The 14,402-nt window shown below is 39.9% G+C and overlaps 1 protein-coding gene across 12 annotated transcripts in view; it reads left to right on the forward strand.

The window, feature by feature from the left end:
- The window catches only part of NR2C1 (nuclear receptor subfamily 2 group C member 1), a 100,092-nt gene that overhangs the window by 71,132 nt on the left and 14,558 nt on the right, over positions 1 to 14,402 (forward strand). For all 12 annotated transcript variants that reach the window (XM_038403268.2, XM_043492218.1, XM_038403200.2 and 9 more), the window contains 3 exons: positions 5,685 to 5,849; positions 7,494 to 7,616; positions 12,827 to 12,966. In XM_038403268.2, coding sequence (XP_038259196.1) covers positions 5,685 to 5,849; positions 7,494 to 7,616; positions 12,827 to 12,966 — 428 coding nt within the window. The remainder of the gene's footprint in view (positions 1 to 5,684; positions 5,850 to 7,493; positions 7,617 to 12,826; positions 12,967 to 14,402) is intronic.

The following is a 14,402-nucleotide window of genomic DNA, read 5'->3' on the forward strand; positions in this document are numbered from 1 at the left end:
AAACAGTGAATGAAAATGTGTGTACTGAAGGCATTTACTAACCAGCTGCACATGGTGAAGTGATGCTTCTGGGCCCATGAAATGAACATCAAGTGGTGGGATTGGATTGTCATGCAAATCTGGGACAATCCGCAGTAGCTGCAGAGCTTTTGGATGCAGAAGGCCACTTTCCTGGAGTTGTGTGTCAAGCTCATCCCAGCTTTGCAGCACAGAGACGCCAAATGAGAGCTGCTTTAACAGTGGAAAAACGGGGACTCTGGAAGCTTGCAACCCCAGATTGCTATCAGATGGTGGGGCTACGTATTTACTGCAGGAAAGTCTGTGGTGGGGGCTGTCATCTTCCAGGTGTATAAGGCCATTAAGCATGTTCTGTTCACAGGATTATGACTATGGGCAATGTACTGGAAATAATAGATGGGTTCAGTACAATGGGCTTCTCAAACTGGTGAGGCAGTAATAGACAGGACACACATCCTGATTCTGGGCACCCTGTCCTTACTTCTGAATACATAAATGGAAAGGGATATTTTCCCCTGGTTATAGAAGCACTAATGGTTCACTGGGGATGTTTTACTGACATTAACGTAGGATGGTTAGGGAAGGTGCACAATCCTCACATTTTTAGGAATATAGTCCTTTTTGAAAAAGCTACATGAAGAGACACTTTCTCCAGGAATAGCACATTCATGTTGATGGGGTTGAAATGTCAACTATGACTCTCAGAGACCTGTCCTCCTCTTTGCTTCCCTGGCTCGTGAAGACATATACCGGGAACCTGGTCAGCAGCAAGGAAAAATTTAACTGTTGTCAGAGCTGGTGCAGGATGTGCATTTGGTAGATTGACAGGATGCTGGAGATGCCTTATGACTAGGTTGCATGTTGTGTTTTTCATAGTATTTGTGAAGCAAAGGGAAACATTATCAGTGGGGTGGAGGAGGAGGAGAAGGTGGAAAGACTACTGATATTGAATAGCTAGACAATTACAAGAGCCCATCAAGGTCTTGTATGGCTAAGGGAGGTCTTAAAAGTGTATTTTAACTGTGCACCCCATCGTCTGAGTGTGGTGGTTAATTTGTCACTTCATGATTAAAGTGTACTTGGCTTGTATATTTTAAATGAATTCTGAATGCATTTTATGAATCCAGTGATCGAGATCACAAAGCTTATTTGCAAGACAACATAAATCTTGATTTTCGCAAAACAAAATTTTGAACAGTAATAAACAACAAAAATGATTCTAAGAACATTTAAAACCATTTAAAAAGAAAGTGCAAGGTGCTGAACCTTCTTGTATGAATCACAGGCCAGCGTACATATAGTCATAGAAATACTGCTTATTTTCCACTGGGGTTGAGAACAAGGGATTACTGTGTCATACTATGCTGACGCCTTGATGAGGGAGGTATTTAGGCCAAGCTGTGGAAACAGAATTGTCCTTGTAGTGCAGTGGCTGGTGGGGTGTAAGTCTTTATTGCATAATGCTTTGTAGCATCTTCCTTTGCTATCCCAGGAGCTGCATAATGTCTTGGTGAACTTACCAATGCAGCTCCTCATACTTGTGCCTTTCCTCCAGCATGCACTCCCTCCACTTTCTTGTCTTGCGGTCCACAGACTCTGAGCTCCTGAGGAGATCTGAGCATGTTCTCCCCTGTCCTCCTGATCAAGGTCAGTCTTTTAGGAGGTGTGAAGGGGGCCCCATCAATGATACCCCAGCTGAAGCTGCTGATAAACAAGTCTCTTGGACATTGTTAGAGTTAAAGGGTTAGCAGGTAGGAAATAACTGAGAAAATTGCCTAAAATGTTGCCATAACGATATTCATGAAAGTATGACATGGATCAGACTTGGTTTAGGACAGTTTAGCAGCATGGTGAGTATATTGGGGGCACTTTTAAAAACCTGTAGCCATGAAGGGTTGGGGGTGGTGGTCTGCCCTATGTCCTGGGTAATACGTTTAGGGATAGTGCAGTAAATATTGCTAAACTTATTGCAGGCAGTGGTGATTCTGGCTGATGTATCACTCATGAGGGTACCAAAGGCCCCGAGGAGGCAACTGCTCAAGGTCCATATGCTGCCATCCTCTTCACACCAGCACTGCTGCAGGAGCTTGTTATGGGGTGGCATGGAAAAGTTTCCTATCATGGTGGAAGAAGCAAAGCATCCCTCCTGAGAAATGTTCAAGCAAAATTTAAATCCTACAGCACTTGAAAACTTTATTGAGATTGTGCCAAATGATAAGAGATTTGTTCCAAGATCAACCAAAAACTTCAAAAGAGGAGAGGGTAGTCGCTGCTGCCTAGCTGTGCAAAGTCAATTCAAAGCCACACCCCCTAAGCCAGCAATAAACCATCTCTCCCTCTTTCTACCCCTGAATTCAAGCACTGCATGCAAATAATTGGTTTTTTATTTGAACTCTTAAGATTGGAAAACTACAGTACTACATTTTTCATGTTTTATATTATCTGTTAACCATCCAGTTTTAGTCAGAAAAAAATCATATAGTCGGAATAAATATTTACTGGATTGCTTTTTAGGATTATTTTAAATTTTCTATGTATTTGAATTGAATGCTCAAGTGTTGGTTTCACTATTTTTTTTTTTTCCTGCTTTCAGTGCATCAATTTATATTACTAAAATTTCTATCTGTCAGGCCTGGCAAAAGGATACATGTGGGAATGTTTTTGAGTTGCTTATTTTATAGTGTTCTATTTTTTGCCTATGACTGCCAGTGCATGTTGTTCAAATAAACTGTTTACTTCAAAAGGCTTCCTTTGTTTCTTGCCCACATATGTTCAGCTATCAGTTTTAGAGGTGGGGATGAAGGAGGAGAGTTCCAAAACCCATGAATAAAGTTTTTTTTAAAAGCGCAGTATACCTACCTGAGGTCTTTGCCCCTTTTTCAATGGGTTCCTCCTCTGGGCGAGTCAGAGTTACGCTTAACAGGCTCTTGAAGAGCTCGTTGGTCTGTTCAGGGATTGCATCTTCCACATCCCCCTCCACTGTGAACTTTTCATCGCTGTCTGTTGTTGGGGTTCTTTCTTCTGGGTCTTACGAGGTGTCCACTGTCACTTTCAGGGTTATATGCCCAGTATGGCATCCAGTGCCACATAGTTGCAGCAGGTGTGGGAGGGAGATCCAGATTTTCTGTTGGCCTCCTTTGCCTGTTGGTAGGACTGCTGCAGTTCCTTCTTCTTTGCCCACCATTGCTGCTTTTCCCTGTCATATCCCAGCTTTTGCATTCCTTGCAATGTCTGAATAATCTTTATTCCTGCAGCAATTCCACAGCTGGGTTTGCACTGCGTTCTCTCTCCATAGGTTGAGGAAGTCCAGAACTTTTTCCTTAGAACAGGCTGCAGTGCAAGCGTGCCTGATTCCCTGCCCCCACGCTCCTGTTAGCTGCAGTTTTACTTGATGCCTTACCTGTGTGTGAAGGCAGAAAAGGTGGGCCAGTAGGAAGAGAAGCATTTCCAAAACATGCTGAGGATTTTAAAAGAGGGTGGACTTTGATCACTGTGACCTTCAGGCAGCAGAGTTCAAAATTGGGACCAGAACAGTGACTGGGAAAGGGTCATTGTGGGATTGTTTCTGAAGGATTGTTTGTACTGGTACAGGTAATACAGCATCCACACTGGCGTTATATCCATAGAACTGTGCCCATACAGGATTTATGTTGTTTTGTGGGACGTGATTTAACTTGATTGACAGAAAGCCAGGGTTTTACTGACTGGACTCAGAATTGTGCATGAATGCACCCAAACATGAGTTAACATAATGCAAACTTTACTGGTAAAACTTAGTAGTGTAGATCAGACCTAAATCTCACATAACTTCCTCCAAATATTACACAAACTTATTCTAAGAGACTCCTAAAAGTATTTGCTAAAGAAAGTGAGATTGAGGCCTTTCAAGAAGGCGCACTGATTTTCTAGTAATTTTTCTTTCTGTATCTTCTGTTGAGTATGGTACTCACAGACCTCAAATAAAACCTTTACTTTCCTGCAATAAATTTAAGCCACACTTTAAATTGCCTGTGTCTAAGTCTCTTTATGTTGCAATTTTGTCTATTGCTTTTGTTTTCTAGCTGGATAACAGCCTAATTGTATATAATCATTCTTCCCTACTGCTAGATTAGATCTATATAGCCATCAATGAGTGAGGGAGATGGAAAGGAACTGAAATTACTCAGAATAAAGGAAATCCATACTATGCGTGAACTACTCAGAATGCACCTTGTCTTATTTAATGAGTTGTTGTTTCATTTTTTTGTCCACACTAGAAATTTATTCTAGACATTCCTTTCTTTGAAACTTTATCTTCCAATCTTTACTCATGCTAGTAAATGTTGGAGATAATGGGACTTCCTGCATAAAAAAGGGCTACAGGACTGAGCCCTTAGGGCAGGGGTTCTCAAACTGGGGATCATGACTGCTCAGGGGATTGCGAGGTTATTACATGGGGGGAGGGGGTCACTAGTTGTTAGCCTCCATCCGAAACCCTGCTTCACCTCCAGGATATATAATAGTGTTAAATATTTTTTAAAGTGTTTTTAATTTATAAGGGGGGTTGCACTTAGAGGCTTGCTGTGTGAAAAGGGGTCACCAGTACAAAAGTTTGAGAACCACTGCCTTAGGGTATGTCTACACTGTGATTAGACACCCGCAGCTGACCTGTGCCAGCTGACTCAGGGTTCAGGAGTGTGTAATTGCAGTGTAGACATCCATGCTCAGGCTGGAGCCTGGCCTCTAGGACCTTGTGAAGTAGGAGGGTCCCAGAGCTCAAGCTGGAATGTCTACACCCGCAATTAAATAGTCCCACAGCTTGAGCACTGGGATCCTAGTCAGCTGGCATGAGCAGTGTAGACATACCCTTAGGGAGCAAGGTTTGTAAAACTTGACTTACTGTTGCGGAAGGAGTTGCGGTGTAGAAGGGAAAAGGATTTCCTTGGAGATAAACATTTAATGTATGAGTATTGAAGCCTTATTTCCTTTTCTAAAGAAGGGATGATGGGTGCACACATTTCAACACTACACAGCCCAAACTGAAGTGGGCAGGAGGGTAGAGGCAGATCAGAGAGCCCTCGGGACTGCTTTGGCTTGCTCTCCCTGACACCATCTCTGGCAGCAGTAGTGTTATTTAGCCCCTCTATATAGACAGATGTTTTGATAGGGCTCTATCTCTGCCTTAACTCTCCTCTTTGTGGCAGCTGCTCCCTTACTTGCTAAGTATTTTGGTGGAGAGGTGACGGCTGATTATTGTTGTGTTAAGCTGCAAGGAGCCCTGAAAAGGCTCCCAATGATGGCAACCACTGGGCTACTGTTCCTGGGCCGTCCCCCTCCCCCCCGCCCATTGCTGCTAGGAGGAAGCCCCAGGGATCTGCTCCTTAGATGTTATAGCAGGAGGCAAAGCTTACTTCTGCCTTGGGGACAGGGGTGCCCATAACCTTCTCCTCCACCCCCCAATATTTGTTTTTAAAAAGTGCTTGTAGCAGCAAAGAAAGGTGTTGGTATAGAGCAGTGCTTTAGGGATTTTCAACTTATCACACTGGGGAGCAAAATGGAATATATTTGGAAGTACAAGCCTATACAGGTTCTGTCTAGACTGAAGCCTACACAGCCAAGATTTTACATTTTCCTTGCTTTTGCTGTATAATTTGACTGAACTCATAAATAACAATGTCTTCTGATAGGGCATTTGATACTCTTGCAAAAGCACTAAACCCAGGAGAGAGTGCAGCATGTCAGAGCTCTGCAGAGACTGTTGAAGCCAATGTACATCTGATTGGTGGAGAAACAAGCATGAATATCGTTGAAATAGAGGGGCCGCTTCTCAGCGATGCACATGTCGCTTTCAGGTATTTATATGTTTTTGACTTATAACCATTAAAACTAATTTCTTAGCCATTTTAAAAGTTCAAGAATTTGGTATGTACTTTATTTATTTGTTTGAATTTCTTAAGGAATAACCATGTGTACTTACATACGGTCATTCATGTTCTGAGGAATGCACTGCTTTTGTTACTATGGTTAGCTACTACTGTTCAGGAAAATTGACATCCCTCCTGAGTGTTTTTGCAGCACTGTTTATTATTTTAAACAGCACTGTTCGCTGGATCTTCTCTGTATCTTATTTTCCTCAAAATCCGTTTTGTAATCCGTGCTAGTGGATCTACAGCACTATGTAGTTACAAAAAACCTGAGATTCATAAGTATTGCAATGTGCCATATATACAAACTCTTGACATATGAGCAACGCATGCAGGATTTAGAACTGAGGCTCTGGACCTCATTTGTGACAGGACTTCTCCTTTGCTTACCTATCTCACTGCTTTAGGATATTAATTGACTTTAACCATTGTGGTTCTCTTGCCATTTTCCACAACCTTTTTTGGGAGAGGAGCCAAATACTTCATATTTTTATTTCCACTTTATGAACCTATGGAATTTTCGCCATCTTTTTCCTCTTCAACTCATAGCTACGACTTGAGCAAATAAAAGACTGTATATATGAACATTTCAGTACAGAGCATTGCATTGGACTTTGTCCTCTCCAACCAGCGCACTCTTTGGTCACCCTTGTAAATATAAATCTAATGTTAATCCTAGAATACAGTTTTCTACATTTTAAAATAGTTATCTTAGTCAAAACTATTTTAATTCTATTAATTTATATATATAGCCAATTATTAATCTCTGGGGATAGAAGTACTGCGTTATAATTAAATATCCATTTTGGATCAAATCCTTACTCATGCAATAAACCTGTTTGACTTCAATGAACTATGTGTGTGAGTCACTTGGGAGGCTTGGCCATTTATGTTTAATGTGAGCATCTTGTTTATATGAGCAGTTCTAGGATATCAGGCACTTTATATGCTGAATATCAGGTGTAGCATGTTAACATACTAGAATAGTATATTTATTTGTAAAATAGTCATTTTAAAAACTACAAACCAAAGAATTTTTGTAAATATTTTCCCCACTAAAACTAATAGTTTTGGCAATTCCACTAATTTTTCAGGCCATTTATTCCACTCCTCTGGGGCAAGCTATGGAAAGGTATGATACCTCCCAATTTGTATTTTTTTTATATCTATAGCTATAAGTGTAAGCAGTTGCATCAAAATAATCCCACTGACAGTGTTTCTTCTAAGGTATCAGTCTTCTCAAAATGTCTCAAAGGATTGCAATGTAATTTACTTGGGATGTTCATACCTAATTTTTTCAAATATGTGATCATCTATATAAAGTGTGGAATTCAAATAAATTTGCCCTGTTCCTTCACTGCTCTGTAATTTTATACAAGTTTAACAATTGTGGCTAATATTGAACAAAGGCAGTCATGCAATTTATTTCAAGGCTTTATCTCATTCATGTTATTTTTAAAATACACTACTTTCCTTTTTTCCTTGCAAGACATTACGTCAAAGACTTTTTTTTCTAATTAAAATTTTTAACAAGGAGTAAGATAACTAATTTTACAATTCCTTTTTGCATCAGCTCACCATGCCTTCTCCGATGCCTGAATACCTGAATGTTCATTACATCTGTGAATCAGCCTCCAGACTACTCTTTTTGTCCATGCACTGGGCACGCTCCATTCCTTCCTTCCAAGCTCTAGGGTGAGTGTTCAAACATTCTTTGATATAATCAATGGACTAAATAGACCATTTGTCCTGGAATATACTCTTATATCAAGAGAATACTGGAAAACATAATCCCAACTATAAATACAAAATGATGGGGTCTAAATCAGCTGTTACCACGCAAGAGAGAGATCTTGGAGTCATCGTGGATAGGTCACTGAAAACATCTACTCAATGTGCGGCAGCAGTCAAAAAAGCGAACAGAATGTTAGGAACCATTAGGAAGGGGATAGATAATAAGATAGAAGATCTCATGGCACTGTATAAATCTGTACACATACTTAGAATACTACATGCAGTTCCAGTCTCCCCGTCTCAAAAAAGATATACTAGAATTGGAAAAAGTACAGAGAAGGGCAACAAAACTGATTAGTAGTATGGAACAGTTTTAATATGAGGAGAAATTAAAAAGACTTATGTCAGAAAAGAAACGACTGGGGGAGGGGGCTATGATAGAGGTCTATAAAATCATGTGGAGAAAGTGAATAAGGAAGTGTTATTTACCCCTTCACATAACAGAAGAACCCGTGGTCGCTGAATGAAATTAATAGGCAATAGGTTTAAAACAAACAAAAGGAAGTACTACTTCATATAAAGCACAGTCAAGCTGTGGAATTCATTGCTGGGGATGTTGTGAAGGCCAGGGTTCAAAAAAGAATTAGCTAAATTCATGGATAATAGGTCCATCAGTGGCTATTAGCAAAGGTAGTCAGGGATGCAACCTCATGCTCTGGGTGTCCATAACCCTCTGACTACTAGAATTCGGGACTGGACAACAAGAGATGGATCACTGGATAAATTGCCCTGTTCTGTTCATTCCCTCTGAAGCATCTGATATTGATCACCTTGTCAGAGGACAGGACTGGGCTAGACTGACTATTGGTCTGTCCAGTATGGTCATTCTTATGTTCTTGAATTAGGTTTGGATTATCGTAAACTTGTACTTTTGAAAAATCACTTTTATATTGCTTTTTAAAAAATATCCCCAATAATACATCTAAACAATTAAATGAATTTTAGAATTGTTGAGTACTTTTCATTAGAAACATGAAGTGTAAAGTAGGCCTGTCAATGAATTGCAGTTAATTCACATGATTAACTCAAAAAATTAATCGTGATTAATCGCAGTTTAAATCGCACTGTTAAACAATAGAATACCAACTGAAATCTATTAAATATTTTGATTTTGTCTACATTTTCATATATTGTATTCTGTGTTGTAATTGAAATCAAAGTGTATTTATTTTGATTACAAATACTTGCACTGTAAAAATGATAAACAAAGAAATCGTATTTTTCAATTCACCTCATACAAGTACTGCAGTGCAATCTTTTTGTCGTGAAAGTCCAACTTACAAATGTAGATTTTTGTTGTAGTTGCATAACTGCACTCAAAAACAAAATAATGTAAAACTTCAGAGCCTATAAGTCCACTCAGTCCTACTTCTTGTTCAGCCAATCACTAAGACAAACAAGCTTGTTTACGTTTACAGGAGATAATGCTGCACTCTTCTTATTTACAATGTCACCAGAAAGTGAGAACAGGCATTTGCACGGAACTTTTGTTGCTGGCATTGAAAGATATTTACATGCCAGATATGCTAAACATTTGTATGCCCCTTCATGCTTTGGCCACCATTCCAGAGGACGTGCTAATGACGCTCGTTAAAAAAGTGTTAATTAAATTTGTGACTGAACTTCTTGGGAGAGAACTGTATGTCCCCTGTTCTGTTTTACCCATATTCTGCCATATATTTCATGTTATAGCAGTCTTGGATGATGACCTAGCATGTTGTTAGCATTTTAAGAACACTTTTGCTGCAGATTTCACAAAACACAAAGAAGGTACCAATGTGAGATTTCTAAAGATAGCTATGGCACTCGACCCAAGATTTAAGAATCTGAAATGCCTTCCAAAATCTGAGAGCGACAAGGTGTGGAGCATGCTTTCAGAAGTCTTAAAAGAGCAACACTCCGATGCAGAAACTACAGAACCTGAACCTCCAAAAAAGAAAATCAACCTTCTGCTGATGGCATCTGACTCAGATAATTAAAATGAAAATGCATCAGTCCAAACTGCTTTGGATTGTTATCAAGCAGAACCTGTCATCAGCATGGATGCATGTCCCCTAGAATGGTGGCTGAAGCATGAAGGGACATATGAATCTTTAGCACATCTGGCATGTAATATCTTGCGACACCGGCTACAACAGTGCCATGGAAACATCTTTCTCACTTGCAGGTGACATTGTAAAACAAGAAGCGGCAGTATTATCTTCTGCAAATGTAAACAAACTCGTTTGTCTGAGCAATTGGCTGAACAAGAAGTACTGATGGAATTGCAGGCTCTAAAATTTACATTTATTTTGAATGCAGTGGTTTTTTTTTTTTACATAATTCTACACTTGTAAGTTCAGCTTTCATGATAAAGAGATTGCACTGCAGTACTTGTATTAGGTGACTTGAAAAATACTATTTCTTTTGTTTTTTTTACAGTCCAAATAGTTGTAATCAAAAATAAATGTAAAGTGACACTGTACACTTTGTATTCTGTGTTGTAATTGAAATCAATATATTTGAAAATGTAGAAAACATCAAAATATTTAAATAAATGGTATTCTGTTATTGTTTAATTGCGCAATTAATCATTAATTTTTTAATGATTTCCTGTGGTACATGAGTTGCAAGTGGTGAGATCAGACTCAGCCTGTATTTGCAACTGGGGAGTGATGGTGATGAAAATCACCAAAGAAAGGTAGAGAGAGGCTGATACACAGCTACCTGTGTGCCTTGGGCATCAGATATTGTTCTCCTTTTGCAAATCAATTACTGGTAGTCACTGTACCATTATTAACTTATTCTGGAAAATAGTGAGAAGTATTAGTAACATTTATCAAACATTGGGGGGGGTGTTATTGTAGAGCATGCCAGTTACCAGAAATAAATTGCCTCTTGCAGCTAACACCAGTTTTTATCATTCTCTTTATTTTCTTAAGAGCTTGCAGTTTGTGCAGCAAAATCCATTAGCTCTCTTAAATTTCTTAGTTCTGATATAGTTCATGTAGTTCTGCATGACATGAGGAAGTGCATTTAATTCCAAGACAAAGAAAAACATCTTGTGTGTACTCTGTAACTTTCCTGTCAGGTATCATTTTATGAGACACAGTAATTTTAGAACACACTTTAAAAAAAAAAATCAAATGGTTAAAAATACTGTAGCAACTATGAGAAAAAATGGAGAAAATGCAAGTTAACCTTCATCCATACATAAGTCACATTGGTCTCTGCATATGTCTAAAATGCCTCGGATAAATTCTTTGTGATTATTCTTGCATAATGTCTCCATTTCCCCTTTGTGACTAAATCAAATACTGAAACAGCTGTTGACTTTCAACTAAATTTATTTAAAAACATAATCCAACAACATGCCAGCTTTCAGGTTTTTTTTAAAAAAGGCCTTCAGCCTGCCATTCAGCATACTCAACACAGGAACCATCTGAACTTCTGCCACTGCATGTAAATATTGTTTGAAAACTAGTGTAAACCCTGAGCAAATTAATGTGATAGGACATGCATTGAAAATGTAACTAATGATATCTACCAGTTTGCTTGTGCTAGGGAGGTGTAGAGAGACAGGGTGGGTGAGGTAATACCTTTCATTGGACCAATTTACACCGAGCTTTTCTTCATGTCTGGGAAATGTACTCAGAGCATCATAGCTAAATATAAGGTGGAACAGATTATTTAGCATAAGTAGTTAAAATACATTTCAAGGTGAAGTGGACCGTTAACACCCTTCCAGTCATAGAGGGGAAAAAGAAGGGGAGGAGACATCAGGGGTTAGTTGTTTGTTTCAATAAGCTATAAATCCAGTGTGTCTATTCAGTAGATGATTTTTAGTGTCTAGCAAAGTTATGAATTTAAGCTCCCAGGCTCATCTTGAAAGTGTTGAGCAGGTTTTCTTTGAGGAGGAGGACTGATAGGTCAGGTATAGTGTGATCACTTTGTGAAAAGTGTTCACCCAAAGGTGATGTAATGTTTTTTCTTTTATCATTTTCCTGCATGAGTTAATTCAAGAGTGTAGTGATTTTCTGGTTTCACCCACATAGTTGTAATTGGGGCATTTAGTGCACTGGATGAGGTACACCACATGTGATAGACATGTGTAGGACCCATGGATTTAGAAAGGTGTGTGGTGGTGGGCGTTGATCATTGTTGCAGTGGAGACCACTGGCTTAGCCAGGTGGAGAAAACGGGGAGCGGAGATTAAAAAAAGGCACCACCCGCTAGTACTCACCCGGCGGCGCTCCGGGTCTACAGCAGCACTTCGGCGGCGGGTCCTTCACTTGCTCCGGTCTTCGGCGGCACTGAAGGACACCACCACCCCCCCCCGCACCACCAAAATGCCGCCGAAGACCGGAGTGAGTGAAGGATCTGACGCTGAAGTGCTGCTGAAGACCCGGAGCACCACCTGACCCACCGCCGAAGACCCGGAGCGCCGCTGGGTGAGTAAAAATTAAAAAGGCGCCAAAAAATTAAAAAGGTGCCACTTCTGCTCCATGGGAGAGAAGCCGCTGCCCTGCTCCCTTCCTAGCTACGCTACTGGTGGAGACGTTTGCAGGTTTTGCATCTGTTCTGGCAGGGTCTGGTGCTACTTTGAGTTGGTGTGTCCTCTCCTGTCTTTGCTGTTGCTGCTGCTGCTGAGCTTGGAGAGTTGGCGGGTTGTTCGAAGGCCAGAAGAGGGGTTCAGGAAAGATTTCTTTTAGAGTGGGGGTCCCCATCGAGTATGGATTGTAGTTGCTTGATGATACCCCTTAAGGGTTCTTGTATGGGGAAGTAGGTGAGAACTACACAATTGGTGTGCAATTGGAGGATGTTTTATTTCTGTATTGAAGCAAATTCTCTGAGTATTTGGGTGGCCTGTTCTGTGATTCAGACTATTAATTTTTAGTTCTTTAAAAACAAACCAACTTCTATACAAATGCCACTTTTAACATAAACGTGGGAATTTTAATTCTAACATGCAAATACAAATATTTTTGATCTGGGTCTTGATTTGTTGAAAGTGGTAGTAATGGCTAAACTAGATTAATTGTTACTATTTGTATTGTGCGCTGCAGATGTGAAGCACTCTTTAATTGCAAATAAACAATTTCATTAACGGAATTTTTTGTTTCTTTAAATAGGCAAGATAACAGCATATCATTAGTAAAAGCCTGCTGGAATGAACTTTTTACACTTGGTCTTGCACAGTGTTCACAAGTGATGAATGTAGCAACTATATTAACTGCATTTGTTAATCACCTGCATGGTAGCTTACAGCAAGGTAAGATGCATCCTGCCATTTTTCAGGGTGTAGATGGGGAGTTAATTAACAGCATGAACTAAATGTCAGTGCATAATTTTTATACTCTGCAGAAGTTTACTAGTTGTCTGCAAATTGTTAATGGGAATTTATTGTGTACACAGTTGAATGGCCACTATTGAAATAATATATAAAGTCCATGAAAAATGTGGAAAATTTTGTAAACCTACAGAAGTCAGTCACATTTAGTAATAATAAAAACTGTATTTTAATGTGTCCCCTTCCTTTTCATTTTCCCTTCCCCTCCCAGAAAATTTATATACAAATAATTGTTCTAATTAAAAATGCAAAGTGCAATAGGACATGCTGAACAACCTCAAGGAAAATATTGCAGTCAAAATTGACTTGCATCCTGCACTCAGTCATCAGTCTCTATACAATTGTATTGGAAGTCTTGCTGTTTTTTATGGTATAAAGCAAGGCTAAATTCTGAGTTTCAATTGAATTGAGATTTCACAAGCTTAGTGGGTAGTGTGTAGCTTATGTATTTTGAGAAGTGAAAGAGTAATAAGTTGCAAGTTTTTAGCAGTGAGGGCAATTAATCATTGGAACAACTTATGAAGGGTTGTGGTTGATTCTCCATCACTGGATATTTTTAAATCAAGATTGGATGTTTTTCTAAAAGATACATACTCTAATTCGAGCATAGCTACTGTTGATTTAAAGAAGGAATTAATACAGGGGTGGCCAACCTGTGGCTCCGGAGCCTCATGTGACTCTTCAAAAGTTAATATGCAGTTCCTTGTATAGGCCCCGACTCCGGGGCTGGAGCTACAGGTGCCAATTTTCCAGTGTGCCAGGGGATGCTCACTGCTCAATCCCTGGCTCTGCCACAGGCCCTGCCCCCATTCCACCCCTTCCCACCCCCTCCCCTGAGCGTGCAGTGCCCTCGGTCCTCCCCCTCCCCTCCCAGAGCCTCCTGCACACCACAAAACAGCTGATCAGGAGGTGTGGAGTGGGAGGGGAAGGCGCTGATGGGCAGGGCTGCTGGTGGGCGGGAGGCACTGGGAGCCAGGCCGGGGTGAAGCTGATGGGGGGCTGCTGACGTATTACTGTGGCTCTTTGGCAATGTACATTGGTAAATTCTGGCTTCTTCTCAGGCTCAGGTTGGCCACCCCTGAATTAATACATGGATATCCTATAATTTGTGTTATGTAGAAGGTCAGAGTTGACAATCACAATGGTCCCCTCTGGCCTTAAAATCTATTACTGTACAAGTCCCATTATGGCAAATCATGTAAAATATGTTCCTAAAACTAGAAGCAGATTATCGTGTAAGAAACTTTTAGCGTATTATTTTGATTCTCCATGTTCCTGGAGACTTAAGTATTTTTTTTTAGTTGCTTGTTTTCAGTCCTAACTTTAAAATGTACTTGAATTTGCCTGAAATTTATTAT

Source organism: Dermochelys coriacea, chromosome 1 (genome assembly GCF_009764565.3).
Source record: "Dermochelys coriacea isolate rDerCor1 chromosome 1, rDerCor1.pri.v4, whole genome shotgun sequence".
NCBI classification, from domain to species: domain Eukaryota; kingdom Metazoa; phylum Chordata; order Testudines; family Dermochelyidae; genus Dermochelys; species Dermochelys coriacea.